Below are 25638 nucleotides of genomic sequence, written 5' to 3'. Positions count from 1 at the left end.
TTTATGGTGGCCATTTTGGAAACAAAACAACAGGAAGGACAACTTTTAGGACTCAAGAAATCGGGATGAAGCACATTGTGTTGCCTGAAATCTGCTATATAAATAAAGTTTGATTTGATAAACACAGAAAGATAATAACAAACCCCTAACGTAATACAAATCTGAGAGTAGAATACAACAAATTATGTCTTCAAATATTTTTGTTTAGAAGGTTTTATACAGCTTAGAGTCAGTGTCTCAGGTGCAATATTCTTAATGAATAATATAACTGCTGTACTTAGAATACTGATCCCCAAAAATATTATAATCGCTTTGTTTCAGTATTTAACACTTTTCACACACATTACAGTTATTTTCTGCACAAGTTTACTCCTAAAGTAGCAGCTATTGCCAGGTAAATAACCCACAAAATTAACATCTTCCTACATTATCTTACATTAATAATAGATTTTTATTACTAGAGCTACTAGATTGACGTTAGCTCAGTGTTATTAAAGCTATCAAAACAGAGGCCTCATTTAGCATTCCAAACACTTTAAACTGACCACCAACAGAGCAATAAATAAACGATTTAAGAAGTCCATGAGTTTTCAGCGTCTGACGATTCTACCTGTCTCCTGCTTATTTACCTTTTTCTCTTCAACAATGTATCAGTGTTTGTTTGAGGCACACATGACACTGTCTTTTTTCATCACATAAACCGTCAAACCTCCACCAAAAATACTGCCTACACCTCCTCCTGTTGAAACTCTAAACCCAAAAGGAGAAGAAATGTGCATTCAGAAAGAAAGAAAGAAAGAAAGAAAGAAAGAAAGAAAGACAGAAAGAAAGACAGAAAGAAAGACAGAAAGAAAGAAACTGTCCGGTGCAATCCTGGACAAATGACCACGCTTTCAATGTCTAAAACTGATTACATAAATAAAGATAGATAAGCTATTTTTGTCTAAATACCCCTTCATGAACAAGATGGCAAACACAAGATTATTTTACGTTTCACAAGATTATTCTATCAGATTATCCTGTGGTCTGAGTTGTGTAACAGTAAATTTATCCCAATAATTGGCTCCAAAACGGGTCGAGGCAGACAACTGTAAGTATTAAATTGCAAAATTAAACAATATTTACGACCAAAACTCTTCAAGTCCAGACTCGAACCTGTGATTTGCGATGGGAAACAGAATGTCGCCAATCCTGAGAGTACAGAGTTCAGAGTTGATCTTCACATATGGGGTCAGATAAAAATCTCTTCAGATTTAGAAATTCTTTATTTTCGTACTCTGCTTGTGTCCATAGAATTGCCCAGGGAAGCATGCATCAATGATGCTTAATGATTGTTGACAAGATAATAATGATCAAGTCAAACCAATGGAAACCAATGAAAGACATCCCTCTTTTTCCATGTAAATGTGATACTTCACTATAGATCAGTATTTCTCAGTCCTTTTAACATTATGGCAGTCTGGGGTTCACCCATTCATTTCATTCATTCTGTGGTACTAAATATGAACTGACAGTAATTTTCCTTTCACAAAAACCATCCTCACAAGTGTCATTTTAAATCAAGGTGTCTTGAGATATGGATTACTTTGGCCTTAATCCAGATTATTTTCATTCAATCTCATAGAATCCATGTTGTACAGATTTAAAACAAGAGGGAATGTAAAGCACTCTTCAAACATGCAACAAGAAGTCATTCATCTCCCCTCTGAAGACCTACCAAATAAAGTCAAAGGGTTAATTAAGTCTTGGAGGGTTTGATATTTTTAGATGTATAATTAACAATGGAATGCCAGTAGACGTGAGCAGGTGGTGAGAATTCTTTGACTTGGATTTATAGATAAATGGGAGACATTTAAACGGTGTCTTTCTGTGAAGATAAAGTAAGCCAGGGTTTGCTGAGATTCTTGGTCAAGCAGCAAAATCACCCACACACACACAGTGGGGCAAAAAAAGTATTTAGTCAGCCACCAATTGTGCAAGTACCCCCACTTAAAAAGATGAGAGAGGCCAGTATTTTTTATCATAGGTATACCTCAACTATGAGACAAAATGAGAAAAAAAAAATCCAGAAAATCACATTGTAGGATTTTGCAGCACACAATCTTATAACTGCTAAAGTAGCCTGATAGCAATAATAGGTGTTTGATGAGTGTGTTGTGATGATTCATTTATTCTGTTTCAGGTTTATAACCTGTGGCTCACCACTGTGGTCTGTGGTCTGTAGAGAGGCCTATGACCTGTGTCATGAATAGAAACTAACAAAGACAAACAAGGTATAACATTGTGTGCCTTTTCGGAGGGCTGGAATCAAAGACTGTTCGGCTCTTCCGTGAGTCCGTTGCGCTGCAGAGCCAGAGGATGCTGTGCGCGGACCTCCATGGACGTCGCTCCGGACGCACAGCTCCAGTGAGCGTCTGTGTCTTTCTCTCCATGTTTTGACCGTCAATAAACTCTCGTGTCGTGTTGATGTCAGGCCAGAATCAGCTGATCAGATGCGGAATTTACGCAGTGATGGGCCAATGTTCACATATGAGAGTGTGCGGCACACAGCGCTGCTCAGACCTACTGGATGATGGTCAGTAGATCATCTTCACATGGTGCAAACTGATTGACAGACTGTGTTGCTGCATTAACTCAGATCGATGGCAGATCAATAGGACAATTTCTGACCAAATCTGCCTATTTTGATCAGACTGATCAGAGCAAAGTTACAGTACCTGACAGAACAGTCACATTAAATTAGGGGGAAAAATAGCATTAGGTTTTAAAGTTGTAATATATATATATATATATATATATATATATATATATATATATATATATATTGTTTTCTACATTATTAAATGTGTGTGCAGCAGACAGAAGTCCATCTGCCTCACTTCCTCAAATGTCATTGTGTGCTTCTGTGCACCTCACCTCTCCACATTGAAAAAGCAAAATGCTAATTTAAATAGAGCGGTCTCCACCACTTCTGCATGCGTGCTAATCATTGCTGCAGTCTTAGTGAATTCCTCGCAGCAGGTGAGGAAACTGCGTCACCAAAGGATTTAGGGTCGCACCTTGTTGACCACCCTTTATTTCAGATCTTAGTGAATCCGCCCCCGAGTGACTGCCTGCACTTTCCATGTATTGATTTGCCGCTCTTTAGGATGCTGTGGGAAATATGTGCTTGTTGGTGTGGCCGGGCAGATACGAGTGAAACGCTCCTGCAGTGCAGCAGTGTGCTTTTCACTGATTAACTCTGCAGCTCTATCCATACACCCACCACAACATATAAGTCATTGCTTTAAGGTAAAGATGTAGATGGAAACAGATGTACAGAAGAAATGGGGCGGAGAGGAATATGGTGCAGAAAGACGGGGAAATCGTAGAGTAAGAGGAGCAAAGATGGAAAGGTAAGAAGCTCTTAGAAGTTCAATCATGGATAATCCCACCAATCCGCCCCTCATTTTCTCCCTCAGGATTGCATGGACACATAAGTACGTGGAAAGTTGTGTTTCTTCATCTTCATTTTCTCTGTATGTTCAGCCAAAAGCCTGCTGCAAACCCCCCACCAGCTCATCTCCACTCAGTGTTTACACAAATACACCCACGCATGCAAAGATTTGAAGTTTGCGCTGTTAATCCTGTTTTCGGTTGGTTGCTTTACTGACACTTCATCAGATGCTCATGCAGGTGTAAACAGATATTTTTTTAATAGTAAAAGAAATACTGTCACACACAGTCATAGTAGAGACCGTCTTGTTCCAGTGGTGTTCCAACAATCAACAACAGTGCTGGCAGTGAGACTCACTTTCACTTTAACATAAATTATATTTGAACCAAACAATTTAAACTAGTACACAACCCATCACATTAATGCACTTCAGATTAACTTTATTAATTCATGTAAGAAATGTCTTGGGAGTTATTTATATCAACTTTCAGCATTAAAATACTGTAATATCCTTATATATGTGGACATCGTCATCACATCAGAGTTGCTCTTTTTTTTTAAACCCTAATGTTAATTGACGGTGAAATGGTATTTCAATATGACGTGTAAGTGCTTAGTTTCACGCCATCTAGTTCCTTGCATATTATGATGTTTTTGCTAAAAAGACAAGGAATGTTACGTGGATGGGAACAATCAAATGCAGACTTTTAGAGAGACGACGTCAACATGTTGCAATACCGTTTTTCTACAAATAAGGGCCGTGAGTGATCTCTGGTCGACTATTCCTATGATGTCATTGTGATGGCTATGAGTAAATATTTCTCATTCAATCTAAGGAAGAGCAATGGAAAACTGTCCAGAGACAAAGAGGCAAGGTGAGAGTTTTTTAACCCAGCACAGATGATCATAGCCACTGCCTTGCTAAGGGCTAGTTTTAATAGCAATCCTAGTGGCAGAAAGAAAAATAAGGTGAATACAACAGATTCCCACACACACTGATTTCAAAGGCTAATAATTCATCATGTTCTACCTTGAGGCATAATAACAGTATAAACAGCTTTCATTTGTGCTGAATTGATATCTGAAATCAAAGCACAGATAAAAATATTGGGAAACAACTCATTGTTTGAAGTAAAAACTCTCAAAGTAGCAGATTTTGTGTTGGGTTTACTGACATATTAGGTTGAATTCACTGTCTGTGTGGCTAATGATGCATTTTTATTCCACTTTAATGTGTTGTGCTTATGACTGGTTCTTCATGGAGCTAAAATACAGATTTCTCTTAAGGTCTCACAAGCACATTTTTAAAAACAATACCATATTTTCTCCAGACTGCGTTTGATCTAACACTGCATACGCCTTTCATCAGCAATGCAAATGTCACTGAGGACACTAAGTTGAAAATTTCCAGTATAATAATAGTTCTTCACTCACATTATTCCTTTGTAACTTTTTTGCCACAACTTTGTCTTTGCCAGACGCATTAATCATGTATTGCTTTGATTGTTAGACTAAAAGAAAATATTATTAAATATTATTCATAAAGTAAGATCCCATGACTTTACCATAAACGCTGACTATGATCTAATACAGACTGAACATGAGTTCATATAGGCTGAGATCACGGTCTGAATGAAGTGTAAAATAACTAAAGTGATTAAAAAAGAAACAAATTAATTGAGTTTAGTAGTTTAGAAACTGTTAATTAAAACATACTTCTGTATTTAAAATGAAATAACATTGTAGATGTTAAGTTTTTTTTTATGAGAAATGGGGCAATACTTTTAATAATTAATATGATTCCAACAGACCTGGTGTGGTGCTTGCTAGAACTCACAAAGATGAAGAGAGAAAATTACTTTTTGTTTGGTGGAACTGAACTAAATTCTTACTAAACCACTTTGGAGAGTGCCAACATTCAAGTGGCCACATCGTCAAATATTTTTGGATTTCTATGTGTATGACATCATTGGAAAATGTAGAAACCACACTTTCAGAATCTGTAAATGAGTCAAAACAATCCCGGGGAGACTTGAATAATGCCATTATATCTGGCTTGATGGCAGTACAACAACAAGGTAAAATAAGTATATTGTACCTAATAACATATCCTTTAATGCTTAAATCGTGCCAGCTTGCATTTAGAATCAAAGCTTAAAAAAAAGTCATACATAAGCTGATATTCTCTGTCTCAAAGCCCTGTTATTGCCTCGAGCCATAGAGAGGAGTGGCATTTAGATACAAACTAGAGGCTCATACGTGGGTCCTTGGGAATGAAATCTCACTAAGTAAGGGGTAATGGCCTGATTGCTATTTTACCTGTGTGTGTGTGTGTGTGTGTAACAGTAACTTCCCATCACAGTGCAGGCTTTCTTTCTGCTGCTTTGCACTTCCTTTTTGGATTTTAATCAGCAGCTATTCTGCCGCTCAAGCTGCACTGTTGGCAAGTCAACATGGCAATTAATTGGCTTGTTAAATCCTTCCACAATGCACTATCAGCAAAAACTATCAAAAACTAATCTTCCCATTGTACTCCACCGCTGTGGGCAAGGAGAGGACAGACGTGCAAAAGCAGCCGACCTCATCAGGACTGAAAACTGCCACTGTGACAGAGGTATTATTGTGTTCTTAAGCAGTGGAGGAGATCTTAATGCACATCAACATTGAGAAAAGTACCGACATTTTTTTGTAGCTCTAAGTCTGACACCATTCATGAACCAATATTGTGATCCCACAAAGCTCATATTCAAACTGTATGACAGAAACTGTGTGTGGGTGTTCTGGAGAAGGTTAATTAGGGCTAATTTGTACAGTGACAGGTAGTGACGGCTAACGCCAGGTCTGATTCTTAAAATATTCTAACCTCAAGGAGGGAGCAGCGAATGTGAGCACATTTCAGACACTTTTCATGCATACACTGGGCTGAGGAGGAAAACTACATTGACTTCTGTGTTTCAAATTCTTAAACCAATGAGACACTATTTTACCATCTGGTGAGTCATATACAGAAGTACAAGTACTGTTACTTTATTGAAATTGTACTCGAGTACAAGTAAGTCATACATAAAATACTCAAGTATAGGGCCGGCAGAGGTCATTTGGGAGCCTTAAGCAAAATCAGTATATGGGGCCCAAAAACATTTTGTCAGTGTACTGTATTTACATCAGATATTTGTTTTGACCAACAGAGGGCGCTGGTAACCCAGTGGTTGGTTGGTATGCAGCTATTCTAGCAGTGAAGAAGAGATGCTATGCTTGCAGACAGAGCTAATACAAAAACTTGACTTTTACAGATAGCCACGTATTATTACAGATATTCTTTCGGTGCTAAAGCGGTAAAGAATCATATATGAACATGTTTAAGAGTAGTAGGCGATTGTAATTAGAAACAAATGCATGGCTGGATAGATTACTGGAAATGCACCCTGCAGTTTTGATGCACAGCAGTACCAGTAGCATGCAAATGGGGTTGCCAGGTTGGGGGCCCTTTAGTAGCCAGCGGGCCCTAAGCAGCCACTTAGTCTGAGTATAGCAAGTAAAAAGTAGCTCAATGAAATAGTACTCAAAGTAAAAGTTACTAGTTACTTTCACCGCCCACATTTATTGTTGGTAATAAATCTTGCCACGGTTCCCTTGCAAACAGTAAACATTTCATGCATAAACTTAAAAAGGAAGAGACCAAATCTTTATTTATCTTCCACAAAGGCATCTGTATAAAATAAAAGGTTTGTCAAAATGTACAATTCATTTTAAAAATAAATAAATAAAAAGAATTCAGGCTCTAAATATAGCTACATTTATAAACTCTAAAACATGCCAAGTCTGCCATGTGAGTAACAACTTAATAGGTAGAAACCACAACCTGAACCAAAGAAAGTGGCTGGGCTTTGATCAGAAATGGCACAACTAAGAACATATGGATTATATTCAATAGCTTAAGAAGATACTATGAAACAAAAATAAAAAATAAAATCACAAAAATGTACGATTTATAACAGACTTAAGAACATATTTGAAACACTGCCAGATGTTGGACAATCATTCAGTTATATCTCCCTAAAAACTGCTTCTATCCATTCATCCATCAATCCATCCATTCATCCATCCATCCATCCATCCAAGTAAGTAGTAAGTTAACTTTATTTTATTTATAGCGCTTTTCACAGACATATAGTCACAAAGTGCTTCACAAAGGTAAAGGACATATTCAAATACAAATATACAAAAAAATACAATGAATACTGGCAGCTCTGACTGAGTCGGTAAGGTTAGAACCCTTTCTTAAAAAAGTAAGTATTTAAGTGCTTTTAAAAAGAATCTACAGAGTCCAAAGAACAAAGGGAGAGGGGGAGTCTCACAACCCATAATCTTTAACCAATAAACAAGGCCCTATTATTACTTGACTCCTTCCATACAGAATGGCACCCCATCACCAAACCATCCATTCATCTTGGAAAACTACAGACTGAAACTTGGAAATGCTGATTTGCATTCCATCAGTGTTATCTATGTGCCAGAGGCCTTCATGTGATGGAGCCAGCCGGATAAAAATGCTCTAAAAAGAGCCGGGAGCCCATCCTAGCCCTAAACCCACACAAACACACTCAAACACCCGATGCTCTCCGATCTATATCTATCACCAGACAGTCATTTGGAATCCCAATTTGTCAGCAACAACAAGTGAATGGCTCCATATGAAGCCTCATGGTGTGTGTGAAGTATTACTTCTGTCTGTTGACTCCATCTTCTAGCCTCGCTGCACCTGCTGATGAACAACAACAGAAGCAACAGGGAGCTAAAAACAACAGTCTTGCTTACGTTTCCTCCCTCTAACTTTTCAAACGCATCCACTGAAGCGTATAAGCCTCAGCATGTGCACTTAAAACCTTCGTTCTTCTCCTACCTTTATACAATTTTCTTCTGAGAAGTTCCACAGAGAACATTTACTCCCTTCTGTGGTGGGAAGAAATGTCACACCCCGTACGGATTGGATTTATAACACAGGGCTAAATATAGCTCTGCGGCAGGAGGCAGGATGAGATGCTATTTTTAGATGTTTTTTTTAGTGCCACATCTTGGACACTACAACGGCTGAATGACTAAATAGAAGGGAGGAGGGAGCGAGTGGGGCACTAAACGCTGCTGTTCTCATTGAGAAGTTACTGCACTGAGGGGGATTGTAAATTAGATTTATCGGAGAAATGCCCTCTCTGTCTGATCTGCAATAATAAAGTTTGTTTGAACAGCATCAATAAAAGTTTGCAATGATGAGTCAAACCTGGATTGAGCTTATTGCATAACCTTGAGTAACAAATGCCTTTCCTGTTTCAACTTTATAAACGGTTCCAAACACACGGGTCTAAAACATGACGAGACACCTTAGGGAACCCCCCCGGATTCAAGGTTGTTTTCCTTGGAAAAACTTCTGTCAATTCTATTGTGCATGCAAAAGTTGATCGGAAGACAATAAATAGCTATAGCTATTACTTGTCTATGTGTCCCTGAGCAAGACACTGAACTCTCAGTTGCTCCCAATGGTTGACTTACACCTTGCATGGCAGCTCTATCCCTAGGTGTGTTGAGTTGAGTGTGAATGAGCTGATATTGTAAAGCGCTTTGGGACTACTTCAGTGGTCACAAAAGCACTTTATAAATCATGTCTATTTACCGTTTTACCATAAAATGTACTGCAATCATAGCAGTGTAATTATGAAATCGATTTTTTGCTGCTTTGGATAACAATTTTTTAATAAACAGACGAGTCTATTCTTATCCCCACACCTCCTTTAGTGTAACATTTAAATCTGTGAAACACATTTCAGAAAAGGCTGACTCATGACAAATTAATCCCAGCCCTGCTCTGAGTGCTTCTGTTCAACTAATGAAAAACTCAGTTTTTCTGCATGAACACCCCCCCCCCCAAAAAAAAAATCAAGGTAACAAGTCCACATTAATGTCAATCGATCTTTAGTAGTGCCCAATCCCCACTGGTCCATCTTTTCTTTCTGCTGCAGATCATTTATAAAGTTAATTGATTCATCCTACAGTGCATTTCTTTAGTAGTGCCTCTTGCATGCTGAGACTGTACAGATTTGCAGTCTAGTATTGAGGGCTGTGACAAACCAAACACAGTCATATAGATCAATCATAAATCCAGCATAGAAGAGCATTTGATCTTCCTTGTCTACCACCTGACAGCCTCGTAGAAAATACTGCGCTCTCCTGCAGATGACAAACAATTGTTTTTGTCTTTTAATAGTGGAATCCTCAATTTAACAAGACATTTTTTTAGCTTCAGTATGACTTTTATTTAGTTGATCTTATAGATGCTCATTGGCTTTTTTATCACAAATTACCATTACCAGATTACTGTTTAATCTTAAATCTCTCATCCTTGGTGATAGTCTTTTGTGGTCCCACAACCCAAAAAAAGTTAGAAGCAACCAAAAAGTTGGAACCCTAAACAAAGAAATAGTGAGCCTACCTGTAGATAGTGACAAGATCTGAGGTTGGGCTTCAGGTCTGTGGGCGTCATGGGCTTCTCCAGGTTAAGTGAGGACTTCCTGTATGCCTCCTTGGCTTGGCTGACTGTTAACGTTGACCAGGAGCTCCTCTTCATGAATTTGCCTTCCGGCGCCATACTGACGCTTTCACATGCAGAGCACTTGACATCATTGTTGCTCTTGGAGGTCTTTAGTGACAGGTCTCTTACCAAGTGGCCGTGCATTGATTCTGGGTAACAGTGGCTAATGTGGTCCACAGGATGCCGGGACATAACACTCTGTGTGCGGTACGTACTGTCGCTGTCGAGGTTGTCGTCCGAACTCCACCAACCTCCTGATCGCTGCTTGCCACTGTCTTTACGCTCTTTGCTCTTGCTGCGTTTGCTGTGTTTGTGGTGTCCGTGGGGATGGTGGTTTGAGCCATCTCTGTGTGAGTCGCCTTTGGTGCCGTTCATCTTGGATGAGCCCTCAAGGGAGTGGGACTTTGTAAATAGCTTCTGAACTGAATGGACTAGGTGGCGTATCCGACCTGGACTTTCATTGCGCTGCTCTGTGGTTGTAGTGGTGGTGGAGGTGCGTTGGTACTGTAGTGTGTGAAAGCCATTTCTGTGGAGTGGCATTTGCTTTTCGAATTGGTCCAGGAGGTTTGCCGGGATTCGATTCATCTTCCCACTGCCACCGTGTGAGGATGGGCCACCATCATCCCGACAATCCTTACTGCCTGACGTATTCCCACCACTGTCTCTGGAATTGCTGCCATAGTGCATGCGGGGGAAAGTGCTACTGGAAATGGAGTGATCAGTGCCCGACATAGACATTGGCATCACCATGCACTCGGAGTGTATAGAGCTCCGTGGAGAACAGCGATGATGACCTTCAAGAGGGCAGCTTTCAGTGGGGCAGAGGAGGTAGGATGGGGGCCGTGAATCTCCATGGTGGAGGTGGTGATCCAGGGAGTGATCGCATTCGGCAAGGCTGCAGGTATGTGCGGAGGAGGGTGAAGTGAGCTGGAGCTGGGTGGGGCGGCCACCGGAGAGACCCTTCATGTTCCTGAGTGGGGGGGAGTGGCTGTCCTCATCGAAGTAACGTGAGGGTGACCATGAATACTGTTGGTCTGAAAGAGACAGAGAAAAATATATTAAAAACAGCACAGAACCATCTGAACCTACAGGTGCACACAAACACAAAAGTGCTCCCAAAAAGCATTCTTGTGACCGCAAACAAACTCAACAGACTTTTTCACTCTTGTTAGAGTTCTTCCGGAGTGACGGGAGAAATGAAGCGAGTGAAAGACAGAGAAGGGCGAAAGACAGGTAGAAGCTTGAAAAGGTATTTCTCCAATGCAAAGTGATATAATAGCTTATCACTCTGTGATGGAGGTTTCATCCATCAAAGCCCTGAGGAGAAAGCTGAGGCTGCATTGGAGTCCTTGGGTACAAACCCTCTCTTTTCCCTTTCAGATGTCTTAGATCAAAAACCATTAGTGGTATGTTACAGAAGGCAAATATTGCAGCTCTTTATAACCTCCACCAAGGAGGTAATATTTTCACCAGTGTTTGTATATTTGTCTGTTAGCAGAATTTTGTCAAAAGTACTCAAAAAAATGTAAACAAAGATAGATTATATGCCTTGGAAGATTACATAAACATCTTGGGAAGGGAATTCAAAAGAACCGATCTAGATTATTCTGGTGGGTGCCCATACATTTGGACCTACTGTATCATTATTAATGAGGAGCCTTTAAAGTGCGAATGATCATGGTACCATGATCAGAACCATTCATCCAGATAACTGTGAGGTTTGGGCTCTGCTCTTGTTCATAGATATCAACTCATACAATACTGCCTGCTTCCACTCAAGAGCCAGGATGAGATGGGTTAAAATCTGAATTACCAGGAATGAACACGCAACATTTGGATCTCTCAAGGGGCTTCCATTTCTCCTGATAAAACGTAAAGAATTGACCTGAAAGGCAATCTTAAAGATATAATGGTAATGATATCATTCCTTTATATCAGTCCAATGAGCATATACAGATGTCACTATAATAATGCTAAAGCTCCTTTCAAAATGTGTGGTTATAATACAAGTGCTTCACTGAGTTGTAGAATGTAATAGAAAAGCTCATCTTGCTTGTAATTGAAATCCCCTTTCTTTTGAAACAGGAAACAAACACAGGAAAAAGATGGTTCACCTCATAAAGCTGTTCTTCTTTCACACCCACCGTAACCCCATAAAACAAAGGATATTTTTTATTGGCAACAGAGGAAGTGAAAGGGAAGATGACTCGTCTGAGCCTAAGCTGGTTCACTTGTACAGTGGATTATTGCCAGCAATTCATGGTATTTTTTTTAGGATTTTATTCCCTTCTTTAACTATGCATTTTTTGGGAAACATTTATGAGAGTGAAGGCAGTTTAACATGGGCACTGAATCACATTCCGTTAGTCTCCCTCAAAGTAAAAAAAAAAGTTATGTATTTGCAAGATCCAGAAAATGTGGCAATGTTTATTTTATTTTGGTAAGGGTGTCAAAATCAAATCCAAATCTTGTATGCCAGAGCTTCAAATTCATGAAATTCATTGATTTTCTTTTTTAATGGAAACATTATCAAAATGAAATTTGGTTCCATAAATGTCAGCATCTCCAAATTCATTCATGTGGGATCATGGGATTCGTCAATGCTCATTATTCGATGAGAGCAGGATTATAAATTGTTTGCTATAACTCAATTTTCTCCCCAAATTCTGCAATTTATTGCAATTAGTCTATAAAAAGTTCAACAAATTGTATTACAATTTTTTGAAAAAAAATTACGTCTTTGTTTTAGTAGAAAGACATATTGATCTATTTTAGAAATATTGACATAAATTAAACTATCTTTTACAGCACATATTATTAAAAAAAAAACAAAAAAAAAAAAACCTAACGTTATACCTCAGTTTATAAACACATTTTAGGCTATTTATTTAGCCAGGAAATCAGAATCTTATTTACATCAAAAGGAGTGTGTTGCACTTTACTCTGACTGAAATAGTGTGCCCCCTGTGGTCAAATATGAAACAATTGTGCTGGCACGCGGGCTGCATGTTTGACCTTTCTGCTCTATCTGCTACACTCCATTGATTTGTGGAATAAAACATTTAAAAACTTTGTTCAACTTAGTTATTTCAAATGTGGAATTGCCCCTTTAAACATCCCCAACCTGCTAAATGTAGGCCATAACAGAATTTCATGATTACATTCACTTCTCAATGTTAAGAAAACGCTAGACTTTTGGAGGTAATACCTATAATTCAAGATAAACTTTTTGATTACTTGTTTTGGCAAAATTAGGTTTTGGATGTCGCTTCTGTTTCAATGCCATGAAAGGATTTTTTCTTCATTTTTTTCCAGATAGTCTGACTCTTCAAGTCCAGTCAATTCCACCTGATCGACAAGTGTACTTTTTTGTGACTCTAATAAAGCACAAAGACGTAACAAGCATGGAAACGGGAGACTGTGACTGCCTTTAAACTGGTGTGTTGCACTTGAAAATAAATGTATCTTTAGATAGTGTGAATTTAAATTTAAATTCTATTGAAGTAACCAATTTGAAATGTTTTCTCCAAGCAAATCATTTAGCAGCAGCTCACATTGCAGGAAGTGCAGAGGAATGAAGGGAGATGGGAACTGGCAGGTTGTTTGCACTTGTTGTTTGTTGGAGCATTTATCATTTAAGCCTCAAGAATAAATATATATAAATAATGTTAATAAGACATCCACAATGACAGCAGGTGGAGTGTAATCGATCACAATTAACTGAAAGAAAATTGTGATTAGCTGATGATTACCACCAAACTCTAGAAAAACATGACAAGCCTACATTTGACTTCTTGGATACCTACAGTATATACTATATATAGTGAGTCTACAGATCCAGGATGTTTGTGCTGTTTTCAGCCTCATTTTAGTCTTTCAGTTTATTTTAGTTTCTTCAGAGTCTTACAAATAAGGTACCCAATGATGAGATGAAGATAAAGGTGAGGATAAATGTCATAAATGTCTTTAAGGAGAAGCTTAGGGTAGGTAGGATAAAAAAGTTTAGAATGTCAAATGTCTTTGAAAGAGCAAATTGAGGTCAACGTTGCAGGTCCAACAAAGTCAGTGTCAGTTATTATGCTCGACTTTCAGCAGAGAGCTGGCAGTGCTTTGTTGATTGATGTAATGCTACATTTCTGTCTGAAGCTCTATCACTGTCTTACTCTAAGGCCTTTTTGTAGACGGCCGACTACTCTTTGAGGCATTTCGAAGAGCTGCACTGAATAAATTATCTATCCTCAAAGTAATAGCACTCTCTAGGATTATCCAACTGATGACAGATCCCTCTGGCCTGCATCTCTGTGTCTTATTCACCACCTCTTTTAAAGCTGATACCAAGTTCATGATGAAACAAAAGAAAAAGGTCAACAAACGAAGTCCTACCGAAACCTTTTGAAGGTTACCTGATATGTACTGAAAGTTGACAAACAGAAAGGAGCTCCTCACAGATGACACAAAGACACATATCTGTGACCTGGGAGAAAGCCGGAGCAGGAATAATAACAATGGCTGTGATACCATTACAAATTTTTGAAAAATAAAAGCGATATCTACGTTGTTGGACTTTTATATGCTTTTAATCCTTTTATTCTATCCGACCTGTTGTTTAACTTAGTGATTACTGCTACTACTATTACTCTCTTATTCTTTAATTTACAGTGGGTGCTGAACATTTAAAGCTGCATTTTGGATTTATTTTGGCAGGTTCACAAAACAGCTTTCAAAACTTATGTTACAGAAATGTAAAATAATAGCAATAAAAACAGCTTGATTGGTAATTTTTTTTACATTCCTTATTTGTGAAGCGAAACTTGAGACGTTCTATATATTTATTTATTTTTTGCTGCCCTTCCTGGCAAAAATCTCAAACTCTGCTTATGCCTTAATGTACAATAAATGTCTTAAGATCAGGGGCATTCCCATCTAACACTAACTTGTACATGGTAATGATCAATCCATATGGTGTAGCAGAAGTTTCCTCTGAAAAAAACCCTCTTCTAATTCAACACATGCATGTTTGACGTTCCTCTAACCATATCTGACTCAATACCTAAATCGATGCTGCCATTGGTGCCTGGGCTCACCTCTCACTTGAACCCAGGTACAAGTTAAGCAGGAATAGAAGACTGAGACGGAGAAAGAGGCTCATTTATTAAAGGCTTCTGTTTGGTACTACTGCTCCGCCCGTGTGCAGAGTGTGAGTAAAGGTCGTTTTGCTCCTCTTAACACATTAGCATTTAAATAGCATTATATCTGCTCTGAGTATTACTGACAGGTCCCACTCTTTCACAGGCTCAGACGCTAACTGGAGTTGAAAACAAAGTTAAAAGATAATAAAAAGGCAAGCTCCCTTCAGACTTAGCAGTGGGCTAGCATCAGTGCTAACCATGGTGGTATCAAACTGGTTGACTGATATAGGCTACAGGCGAACATATCTTAGAGGATTACGCTTTCTGTACCTAAATAAAACATTTCCTATGTATAAACCCTCAAGGTTGTCAAAAACAAATCGTGTCAAATCGATTGTCAATTTATCAACTTTTGTTTTTTTTTAAAAAACCCATCTTGTCTGTCCTTCTCTCAAGGTTGCCTGCAACAACCTTGTCTGTTAGCATACCATCCTACTGACCACAATAAAGTACACACCTCCTATATTGTGGACAAAATAAATCGATGTAGCAGTTTTCTTATCCATCTTGCAAAGGTTAAACGCTCTCTCTCTAGGATTCTGACCCTTCTTTAGAAAATCAAAATAGAGTGAATTGGGTCCTTAGCCCTAGGGCAAATCGGCTCAATCTTTGTAGCTGTTACGTTGAAGAAAGAGCAAATGGAAGAAAAAGGGATAAAGTAGCAAATCTGTTAAGTCTGAGTTAACATTATCCATAAAAACCGAGCTTACATCTTTAATAAATCTTTTGATAATTCCACTGACAGCATGTAGAAGGTGAGCATTTATGAAGTTCACTGATGAAAAATGTAATACTAAACTAACTGGAAGCTAATCATAGAGCCTGAACGATCCCAATAGAGTGCCAAATTAGTGCATATAAAGTTTATGCACTGTTTGTTCACCTGTCAGCTTATCAGTTACCCCAAAAACCAAACTTAACCAAAATTAATTCGAAAGCCTCTCCCTTGAAATGTGTAATCCCCAAAACAAGATAGAAAAACCCACTTTATTGGTTATAGTTTAACGTCCTCCTGGTCCATATTTGGAGTTTCTCTCTGAATTCTCTGACATTATCATTGATCTGGTGCTGAGCACTGATAAAGCTACCATAGTAGGTTACTTTAACATTCATGTTGATGATGAAAACAACAGCTCAAATAAACTGTTTACCTCACTATTAGATTCAATCAGCTATACACAAAATGTAAACAAACCAACTCATTATCTTAATCATGCCCTGGACCTTGTTCTAACATATGGTTTAGATATTGACCACCTGACAATATATCCTCAAAATCCTATTCTTTCAGATCACTTCCTGTTATCCTTTGAATTTAGAATATCAGCCTGCTCAAACTCTGAGAGAAGAGTACACTATAGTATATCACTGTCTGAAAAAGCTGTAGCTAGATTTAAAGATTTACCTCCATCATTGCTTACCTCTGATCCATATGATATCTCAACGAAGAGTAGCTATCAAAGTCCTACGACAGAGAAAATAGATGATCTTATCAACAGTGCAATGTTGTCACTGCACACAGCTCTGGATGCTATTGCCCCTCTTAAAAAGAAGATATTTCATAAAAAGGTCACAACCTGCTATAAATCTGAATTGCGTCTTCTAAAACAGGCACAAGACTGTGAGAAACTCAATGCCTTGAGGAAAACAAGAATAATGTCAAAAAAAGATTTACTTTGCTTTTATTTTGTGAGTTGGCACAAACTCCCAGATTGTGTAAAAACACTAAATAGAATGCTTGTTTTATAAATTCACTGCTACGTTTGTTTGCACATGCTGTCAATTTAGCGAACGTTTTTAACGCACACAAACCATTAGTAAAGAATACCCTTAGTCCGCTAGAATGGCCTTGCTGAACTTTGAGCATGAAAAACGGAAAATTATTTTTTTAATTTTATTAATAAAAAGCTTTGTTACTGTTCTAAAACATGTGATTGCTCTTTTTATGTTAATTTTATGAGAACATAAAAATCTAAATAAAATAAAAAAAATTCTGAATTCTTATATATTTTTTTAAAAACAAGGTCACTTTTTTGTTTTTTTTGTTTACATTTTGTTGCAATGGGAGGGCCCTCTTCAAAGGGGGTGGCAGCAGAAAAAATTTGGGAACCACTAAGATAGACAATCTCACACACATAGCTCAGTGTTGTTAGAGATCATCAGGTCGGCCTTGTAACCATCTAATTATACTAACTTTGTCCCAAAAATGTGTTTCTGCAATTATTTAACTATACATTAGAGTCAGCACCTATAGGATATGTTGAAATAGTAATGTATTCCCCTTCCATGTCTGTTGTTGGCAGTATGGAGCATATAAACCTTCAATGTGTTCTTTTGTAAGTAACGTAGTATGCTGTGGCTCGCTAAAGTTTTTAAAAACACTGATCTAGGGTGTAAAAACATTACCACTCATCATCACAGTGTTCCTCTAGCTGAAACTGTACAGTATGGTTTACACACCTGACTGGTGAGACACTGTGGTGGGAGAAGCTACACCTTGTTAAGCCTCACTATCTTCCTCTCAGCAGGGTATCTTCCTAAGAGCAAGGATTAAGGAAAAGAGAAGTTCACAGAGGTAAGTGGGCATCGTACACGGAGCTTAGGTAAACAAGTGTAACGATTGAGCAGGGATGGTTTAGCTGCAGAATAATTCAGGAGGGTTTGAGAGAGACCTTGACAGCGGGAGACTAGATAGGAAAATAGAGCTTTATACTAATTGCAAATAAAGCAACAAGACGGACTCCAGGAGGAAAAGCTCACCACTGCGTGCTATACACCTAATAATTGATTCTGCTATTGGCTTGTTGTGCAGACAAAGGTAAGATTCCACTTCCTCTTTTCTAACTCTCACTTTCACAGTGCGGGTAACTAACTATACGCAGCCAAAATATTTAACTGGAGAGAGATTATGGCGACCAAGTAAACAGAAACTGCTGAATGCCTGAATACTTATCATCAGTTCGCTAATGATGAAGTGTGTTATCTTTGCTATGCTCAGCACTCCTCCTCAGCTCTGCAATGCTACTGTCAATCAAAGCACGGAGCGAATAAAGCACGGCAGAGAGAAAGCCAATTATGTTTAAATCAGCATTCTTTGTTACTTCATAGGTGACACTATTTAACACCTTAGGGGAAAACTGACTTGCTCAATTCACGCAGTCTAAAACACATGTCAAACTCATGGCCCAGGGGCCGAATCTGGCCCTTTGGAGCATCCAATTCAGCCCGCAGGAGAAAGTAAAAATGACAGAGGAAACATGAATCACTGTGTAAATGAAACTCAACAATATTTGCAGGAGCTCACAGTTATCTCAGTGCATGTATTGCTTGACTGCAGTCATTTTTAATGTTAAACTGTTGACAAACCTCAAAATTCATACAAAATCCCTAAATGATATGACATGATATTGGTGACAAATCTAGGAAATTTAAAGTAAAGATCCTGTTGGGACTGATATCTGTCACTTATTGCTTGGACATTGTCAGTTTCTTACATATTTTCCATTTTATGTATACGTAGAAGTGTAAACTAACGTTGAAATTACTCTGTGGCCCACTTGAGATCAAACTGCTCTGAATTTGGCCCCTGAACTGAATTGAGTTTGACACACCTGGTCTAAAATATTGGCCTCATTTTCTTTTATAAAGGGATTTAATTAAAACTATAATCCTATCTCTAATTCATTCTCCTTAACTGCCATACAGATGAACTCCTGTCAAACAAACTCTCACCAAGTTGAGGTATATTGCACGAGTTAGCATTTACACGTTGGTGCAAAAACCCAGTGCTGCTTCCAAGATATGAATAAATCATGCTGGATGTAAAATTCTGCCACAATGAAAATCCCTGTGAGTGTGTGTGAAGAAGAGAGCGAGCGAGAGAGAGAAAGTTAGATATTACGTAAGAGCTAGAACTGCATTCCCAGGCAACTTGTTGGAGGAAGCCTCAGAGCTGCTGTTGCTGTAGCAACGAGCTCTGAACACCTCATCATTTACTGCCGTTGCTCCCACAGAGAGGATGACAAAAACAAAAAAAAACACCCAAAGATAATTTCACATTAATATTTAGTTTAAATGCATGAAAAACATAAAAAAAAAAAAAAATTACAAAGCTTTTAAAATCACTGTATATAATCTTCTAAGAAGGTTAATTAACAGATTAAAAGGTGCATAATACCTGTGGGACAATGCCATTTTAGAGGTGATTTAAAAAATAAACACCTTGGGTCTCTAGAGCCCTGCAGACAACCGCGTCTGTTCCTGGAGGAGACAATTGAAATCTTTTTCCACTTTGTTGTAATTTCCTCCTCTGCAGAGTGAAGTGGTCCAGTGAGAGGAAGGCAAAGACAGACCATAATGACTTTTTAGGAGATGGGACTGATATTGATACTTCATTTTAAATCCATGTGGTTCTGTTTGTTTTTGTGTATTTTTCCAGATGAATCTGTTGCTTTGTTAATCTGGTGATTAGAAAGGATTTAGAAGTGTGTTTTATTAACATATAAACACTGTTATATTAACTGAGCAAGCTTTCTGATTGGTTTTGAATGACAGTGTGTGTAAAAGCTAAAGGGGACCATACAGTGGATGAGTTTTAGGCAGATAAATAGTGAGGGGGAGGTTTTTCATTGTTTTGCTAAAACTGTTACAATGATTGTCGATATTGCAGTATTAAGGCTTTGTTGATACCGATATCGATCTAGTATGATATCAGCATGAATCATACATACTTTTATTATTTATTTTGAAGTGTGGAATGTTAGAAGTCTTGATCAAGTAATGTTACTCAAACAAAGAACAATAGTCAGCAACAGTAGGTACGAGAAAAGCTGACCAAATTATTATTAACCAATGGGTTACAGAAATTTCAAGCTTAAACATAAGAATATTCTACAATTGAATAAAAAAAAGAAAAATAACCTCAATAAATCCAATCAGACTAAACATATCATACTGGAGACTTTAGATGCAGGGCAGTGTAGTTCCGGCTTTTGTTTTTGTCGCTGATATTGGACCAATGTCCGATATCAATATTGGATTAGGACAACCTTATCCTTTACAAATGCAAAACTTCTAATAATTGTAAAAGAGATAATTATATCCCGTTATGTGACTTTGAAAGTCTTGTAAAAGAACAAGCTGTTGCACAGATTGGGTTCAAAGTAATCACAACAGTAAGAAAGCAAAAATGTATAAGAAACATCACAGAATCTAACTAAAAAGGTCACTTTATCCTTTCAATCTACATCTCCATAAGCTCAATACTAGTTGGCATTTTACTTCATTCAGTCTTTTCCATTCATTCTGTAGTGTAACAAAACCAAATATACCTCCAGGTGGTCTGACCTACACAGAGCTCTGATCTCTCCATCATGGAGTCAGTGTGGTATTACATAAAGTATCAGGAGATGCTTAGATGACCTAAATCTATGAAATCAGGTATGAAGCTACCTGCTGCGATGAAACCAGGAGCAAAAGTCATTTCAAAGTCAAAGGGTGGCACAGTGAAAAAATCCAGCCCTCTTGCTTTTATATCCAATAAGAAGAGTTAATAGTTTACCCCTTTTCAAAGCCGGTTACATAATGCTTTTGAGCGTGATTTTTTTAGACTGATGTAGATAAAGAACAAACACATCATGCTGCTACGATAGTAAACATCTGTGCAAATGCACTCTGAAGGGACCTGCTTGGCTTTTATTTGCTTCCCCAGGCAGTCACTAAAACAACATGATTCTCTTAATAATTCAATGGAGTGAGGCCCCAATTCCTCTGATCTAATGAAAGTAGCTGTAATGAGATAAAAGGGATATGTGGAAAACATGGACACTGGCTATAAAAGTATCGTCAAGGGAGTGGACTAAAAGTGGACAGCTGTTACTTGTTTGATACTGTGGTGCTGAAAACATGTCCACAGTGAACATGGGGATGGTTTCGTGGCCCATTTTTACCTGAAAACCCTGGAACATTATTTCCCCTCTCACCCCCAGGGGCTTCACTACAGCCTTCTGTCAACAAGACATTTCTGTATCTCTGTGAGACAGGCCAGAGTAATTCACAATGTCAGGCCGGTTAGCACGCATGTTTGCGTGTAGGAATCTGTGTTCTGTCACCTCGAGGGGGTGTGAATAGGAGTGACGGGCAGAAGCAGAGGAGAGTAAGGGCGAGAGACGGGTCATCATTCAGTGACAGCGTGGGGAGGTTTTGTCAGGAACGGTCAATGTGCGAAGAATATGGTGATGACATTTCTGCGTGAATTTCTTGAAAACAAACAGTGATACAACATTTGTGACAAAGACAAAACTGAAAACAAAGCAAACCTTCATAGAAAATATTGAAAGATACTTTTCAGTTTAAGAAAGCTAGTCAGCATTGATCTGTCCAATGCAGTTAGTGATATAAGAGCCTCTAGAGCAACTTTTTCCAAAGTGGAACAGCTAACAAAACTGACTTGAATCCCTTTATAACCATCTCTTCAAGATTCGAGAGTAACTCCTCATTCTGTCCTCAGAGCTTTGAGCTTTGCTTGCTTTGAAACAAAGCTTCAACACATATCCAAAAACGTATACTATGGTTTAAAGTTTTAGCTTTCTGGCCCTGTAGCGTAGAGCGTGGTCAGTTTTTATTAAAGTTGAACCAAAGGGTTAAGTTTACAAATGAACTATAGACTGTCACCCAAATTAATTACAACGTTACAGTTTAAACCTTAAATAATTCAAAAGTAATAATTACAAAATGACATTAAAATCGTTTATCGAAAAAAAAAAAAAACATATTTGAGCACAAAGTGCTTGTAATTTATTATTCAGTTACATATGTTTATTAAAGATTTCTAAATTTTTGGATTGACAAACACCGCAGATTGATAAGTAAAGTGTTTTTCTCAGTTTTCACAAATAAGTCACTAAAAACAGATCTGAGACCAACTTCTGGGAAATAGAAATATACATTTCTATCCCTAATAACAACAATACAGTAAATCCAAATTGATGGGCACCCCATTTTTTTTCGAAATTCACAATCCAGATGACACTCTCTGGGGTAACTGAGGAACCAACCACACAAACTGAGTCAAATTTTTTTACATTTTTCAGACTGATTCAGAATCAGTTTATTGATCTGTATCCCCTCCAAAATGTATCTTTGGTTAAAATTTAGTTAAGTTAAGTAGTTTTGACATAATCCTGCTAACAATGAAATAAATAAATACCAGTGAAAATATAACCTCTTTGGTGGATGTAACAACACCTACTCAGCCTATTCAGCCTGCCCAATTGATTAACTGATAAACTAAAGAATAATTAGGAATAATGAAGATTTTCAAAGGTTTCGATTTGTTAGGACATTATTTGGTAATTTTCTAAAATATTTTTTGTCCTAAAAACAAAAAAATGATATCTAATAATGCTAATAGTTCCAGCGAGATTCATTTTTTTGAGCAGTATGTTAAGTTGAGGTTTCATTTATTCAGACAAGGTTTGTCAGGAAATGTTTTATCTCTCATCACGTTTCGACTGTCAACTGCCAGTCTTTGTCAGAGGAGTACGACTGATTGCCTTTGATGGTTCCTTTGAAGTCTTCACTTCACTTTCATGTAATAGTTCCCAATAATGAATAATGAAGGTCTAATAATGCTATAATTCTCAAGAATAACCTACTCTAACTTATTTCATACCCACTTATTCGAGTTGTGTAGGTACAAAGTCTATTGTTGCCAATCCCAGCTTACAACTAAGAGAACAGATTCAGGACAGAAAGCCTCATGGCCAAATATATCTAACAGGAGCCGTAATACCCAAAGAAGACCCAATGCAAACATGAAGAGAACATGCAAACTCCACAAAGGTCTGAAAAAAAGAAAAAACAACACCCATGGCCTTTTTGCTGAGGGTTACTAACCACAACACCACTGTGCTGCCCATAAGGATGCACAATATGCAAAAGTGCTTAAGATGATGATCATTAAGGTATGTCATCATTTTGTCTCCGTTATCAATTATCAATTAGCATCATGTCCCTCCCACTACCCTCTCCATATGGAACAATGTGAGCACTGCAGGATAACAGCTGTCTTGTTGTATCACACTGCTTCCTGATTGGCCACTAATGTTTGTCCTTGAGGCATGAGCTTTGAAAAATGGTTGCATGTAATGCAAACAAATGAGTCCACGACAATTACTACTACACACACTCTGTGGAAGGAAGAAAAAACACAGCTTTGGGTGAATCACTAGCTGAGCCTGGCAGGCTTAACTTATTCTCCTTACCACCTTGTGTTCTTTGTCGAGGGAAAACAAGAATTACAGTGTTTGCTTTTCGTAGTTTGATTCAGAATGAACTAAATGCTGATTTTGGTGAAGTCTGTGCGAGAGAATGGGATCGTACGTAAATGAGAGCAAATGCAGTCTTGCCAAGTATCATTCAGATGTTTAGAAAGGGACGTACATACGATGAATTAGCAGTAGACAAGGTGAGACAGGGCAGGACATGCACAGAGACATGCTAATGACAAATTAAAACTGTTTTGCATAAATTACCAAGGGATATATTTATCATGCTGTGAATGGGTTTCACTCATTGGACAATTTATTGCAATTTAAATACATGATTATGATTTACTTGTAATATTGAGCAATATGGACCAAATTTGTTTTGTTTGGTGATTTTGTATGATTTCTCTCATTTAATATATTTTTTTGTTCATTTTGTGTTTGTTTTTTTGTGTGTCATTTTTTATGTATAATTTCTGCTGATTTGGTGGTGGTGGTTTTGTGTCGTTTTGTGTGAATTTCTGTCATTTGTGTATTTTTGTGGGCTGCGCAACTTTTCTCGGACAAATATTCAATTTGGTGACAGCTTCAAAAGTGTGATATTCTTTGAAAATGTGTCCTTTTTTGGTCAAAATGGTAATACTTGATATAAAACTGTATCTTTTTTTTCCTCAATAAATTCCACACAGATTATTTTAATTATGGGTTGAATCACTGGTACAATAAGCCAAAAGGCGCTGTTCTGAACAACCAGTGCACAATATCAATGAGTTGTGCCAATTTTGGCTTTTTTCCTCAGCATGTGTCAGGAAATTCTGTAGCGTGACATCTTTCTGCCATCTGTGTCCATCATTTTTCCTCAACATTAGAAAAAAGCACTGTTATCATAATGCAAAAGGAAATGTAAAGTAAATTGTATCATTATAGGTGATATTGTCATTTTCTTTTTTGCCTAAATTAGAAATCTTGATACATTGCAAAACTTGATTTATTGTCATAATTTATCAATGCACAGAAATTAACATTGAAAGGTGGTGATTTATTTGATGATGCTGCGTTTGGTCACTGCTGCCATTTCATTTGCTATATTTCGATTAGTTTCATTAATTTAAGCAAAAACATTGTTTTCTAACACTTCTGTCATTCCCTAATAAAGCAATGCTCCCCAGGAGTGCAAGTCTGCCTCTTTGTGCAAACACTACCATACTGACAGGAATACAGAAGCATGCAATACACCGGGGCTTTAGTCTGTAAGGATGTTACGGTAAAAGGGAGTGAGACTAATTAACTCATTGGCTGCCAGCCATTTTCAGAACAGCTACCCCCCTCACTGCCAGCCATTTTAGAGCATTTTGGCTGATTTTTAAAGACCTAGAGAATATTTTGTACTATGACCATCTAAAATCAGATTCTGGCAGAATAGACTCTCTACTTTCATCATAAAAAATATTTTTGTTTCTAGCTTGTTTTATTCTTCCGTAATCAGCAGTTGAACATAAGTAGTTTTACACAAAACGCCAGTTTCTGAGCAAAAAGCTGAGTGACATTGAGGCTATTCTTTTGCTTTAGTGACATCTCAACATTGGTTTCCTTCTATAAAACTACAAAAGCAACACTGAGACTGGGCTTTTGATGGCAAAACTATCCTCCAAGTGTCCCGGCCACCTCAGTTTCCACACATGCAACTTCCCCTACTCCAGACATGCCGAGTCTTGCCGTTTGGCCCGGTTTGTTGATCGTTTTCTCACACGAACGGGACACTCTCAATAGTCCACTTAGGTCCACACATGCTCTGCTTGAGTATAAGCTACTGTGAGCTTCACCGCCTTCTCTCGTAGCACCATTTTCTGCCTCTTCCCTGGTATCTCCCTCCCTGCTGATGGTGCGCATAACAGCTAATCTCTCATCCAAAGGTGCACTGCTGCCACCTACATGGCACCAGTTGGTGACTACATCATAGTACACGGCTGATATTCATGAGAGAGCTTCGTCACACTGTCTCCTAGCAACCCCCGTTGAAAAACACAAATGACGTAAAAATACGTCATTGGCAGCGAGCGTTTGGATTTGAAATGACGTATATTTACGTAAATGGCAGTGAATGAGTTCAAATGTTGCTGGGCTGCCCTATGAGATTAGGAATGGTGTTCTTGTCGATACTAA

General features: G+C 38.0%; 1 protein-coding gene across 5 annotated transcripts in view; it reads right to left on the bottom strand.

Moving 5' to 3' along the window:
* The window catches only part of dlgap2a (discs, large (Drosophila) homolog-associated protein 2a), a 156701-nt gene that overhangs the window by 21237 nt on the left and 109826 nt on the right, over positions 1-25638 (bottom strand). For all 5 annotated transcript variants that reach the window (XM_028438949.1, XM_028438945.1, XM_028438950.1 and 2 more), the window contains one exon: positions 9921-11053. In XM_028438949.1, the coding sequence (XP_028294750.1) occupies positions 9921-10985 (1065 nt within the window). In that variant the 5' untranslated portion in view covers positions 10986-11053. The remainder of the gene's footprint in view (positions 1-9920; positions 11054-25638) is intronic.

The sequence above is a fragment of the Gouania willdenowi genome, chromosome 22, assembly GCF_900634775.1.
Source record: "Gouania willdenowi chromosome 22, fGouWil2.1, whole genome shotgun sequence".
NCBI lineage: Eukaryota > Metazoa > Chordata > Actinopteri > Blenniiformes > Gobiesocidae > Gouania > Gouania willdenowi.
The sequence above is the reverse complement of the archived record's forward strand: the minus strand, read 5'-3'. Positions and strand labels throughout refer to the sequence as shown.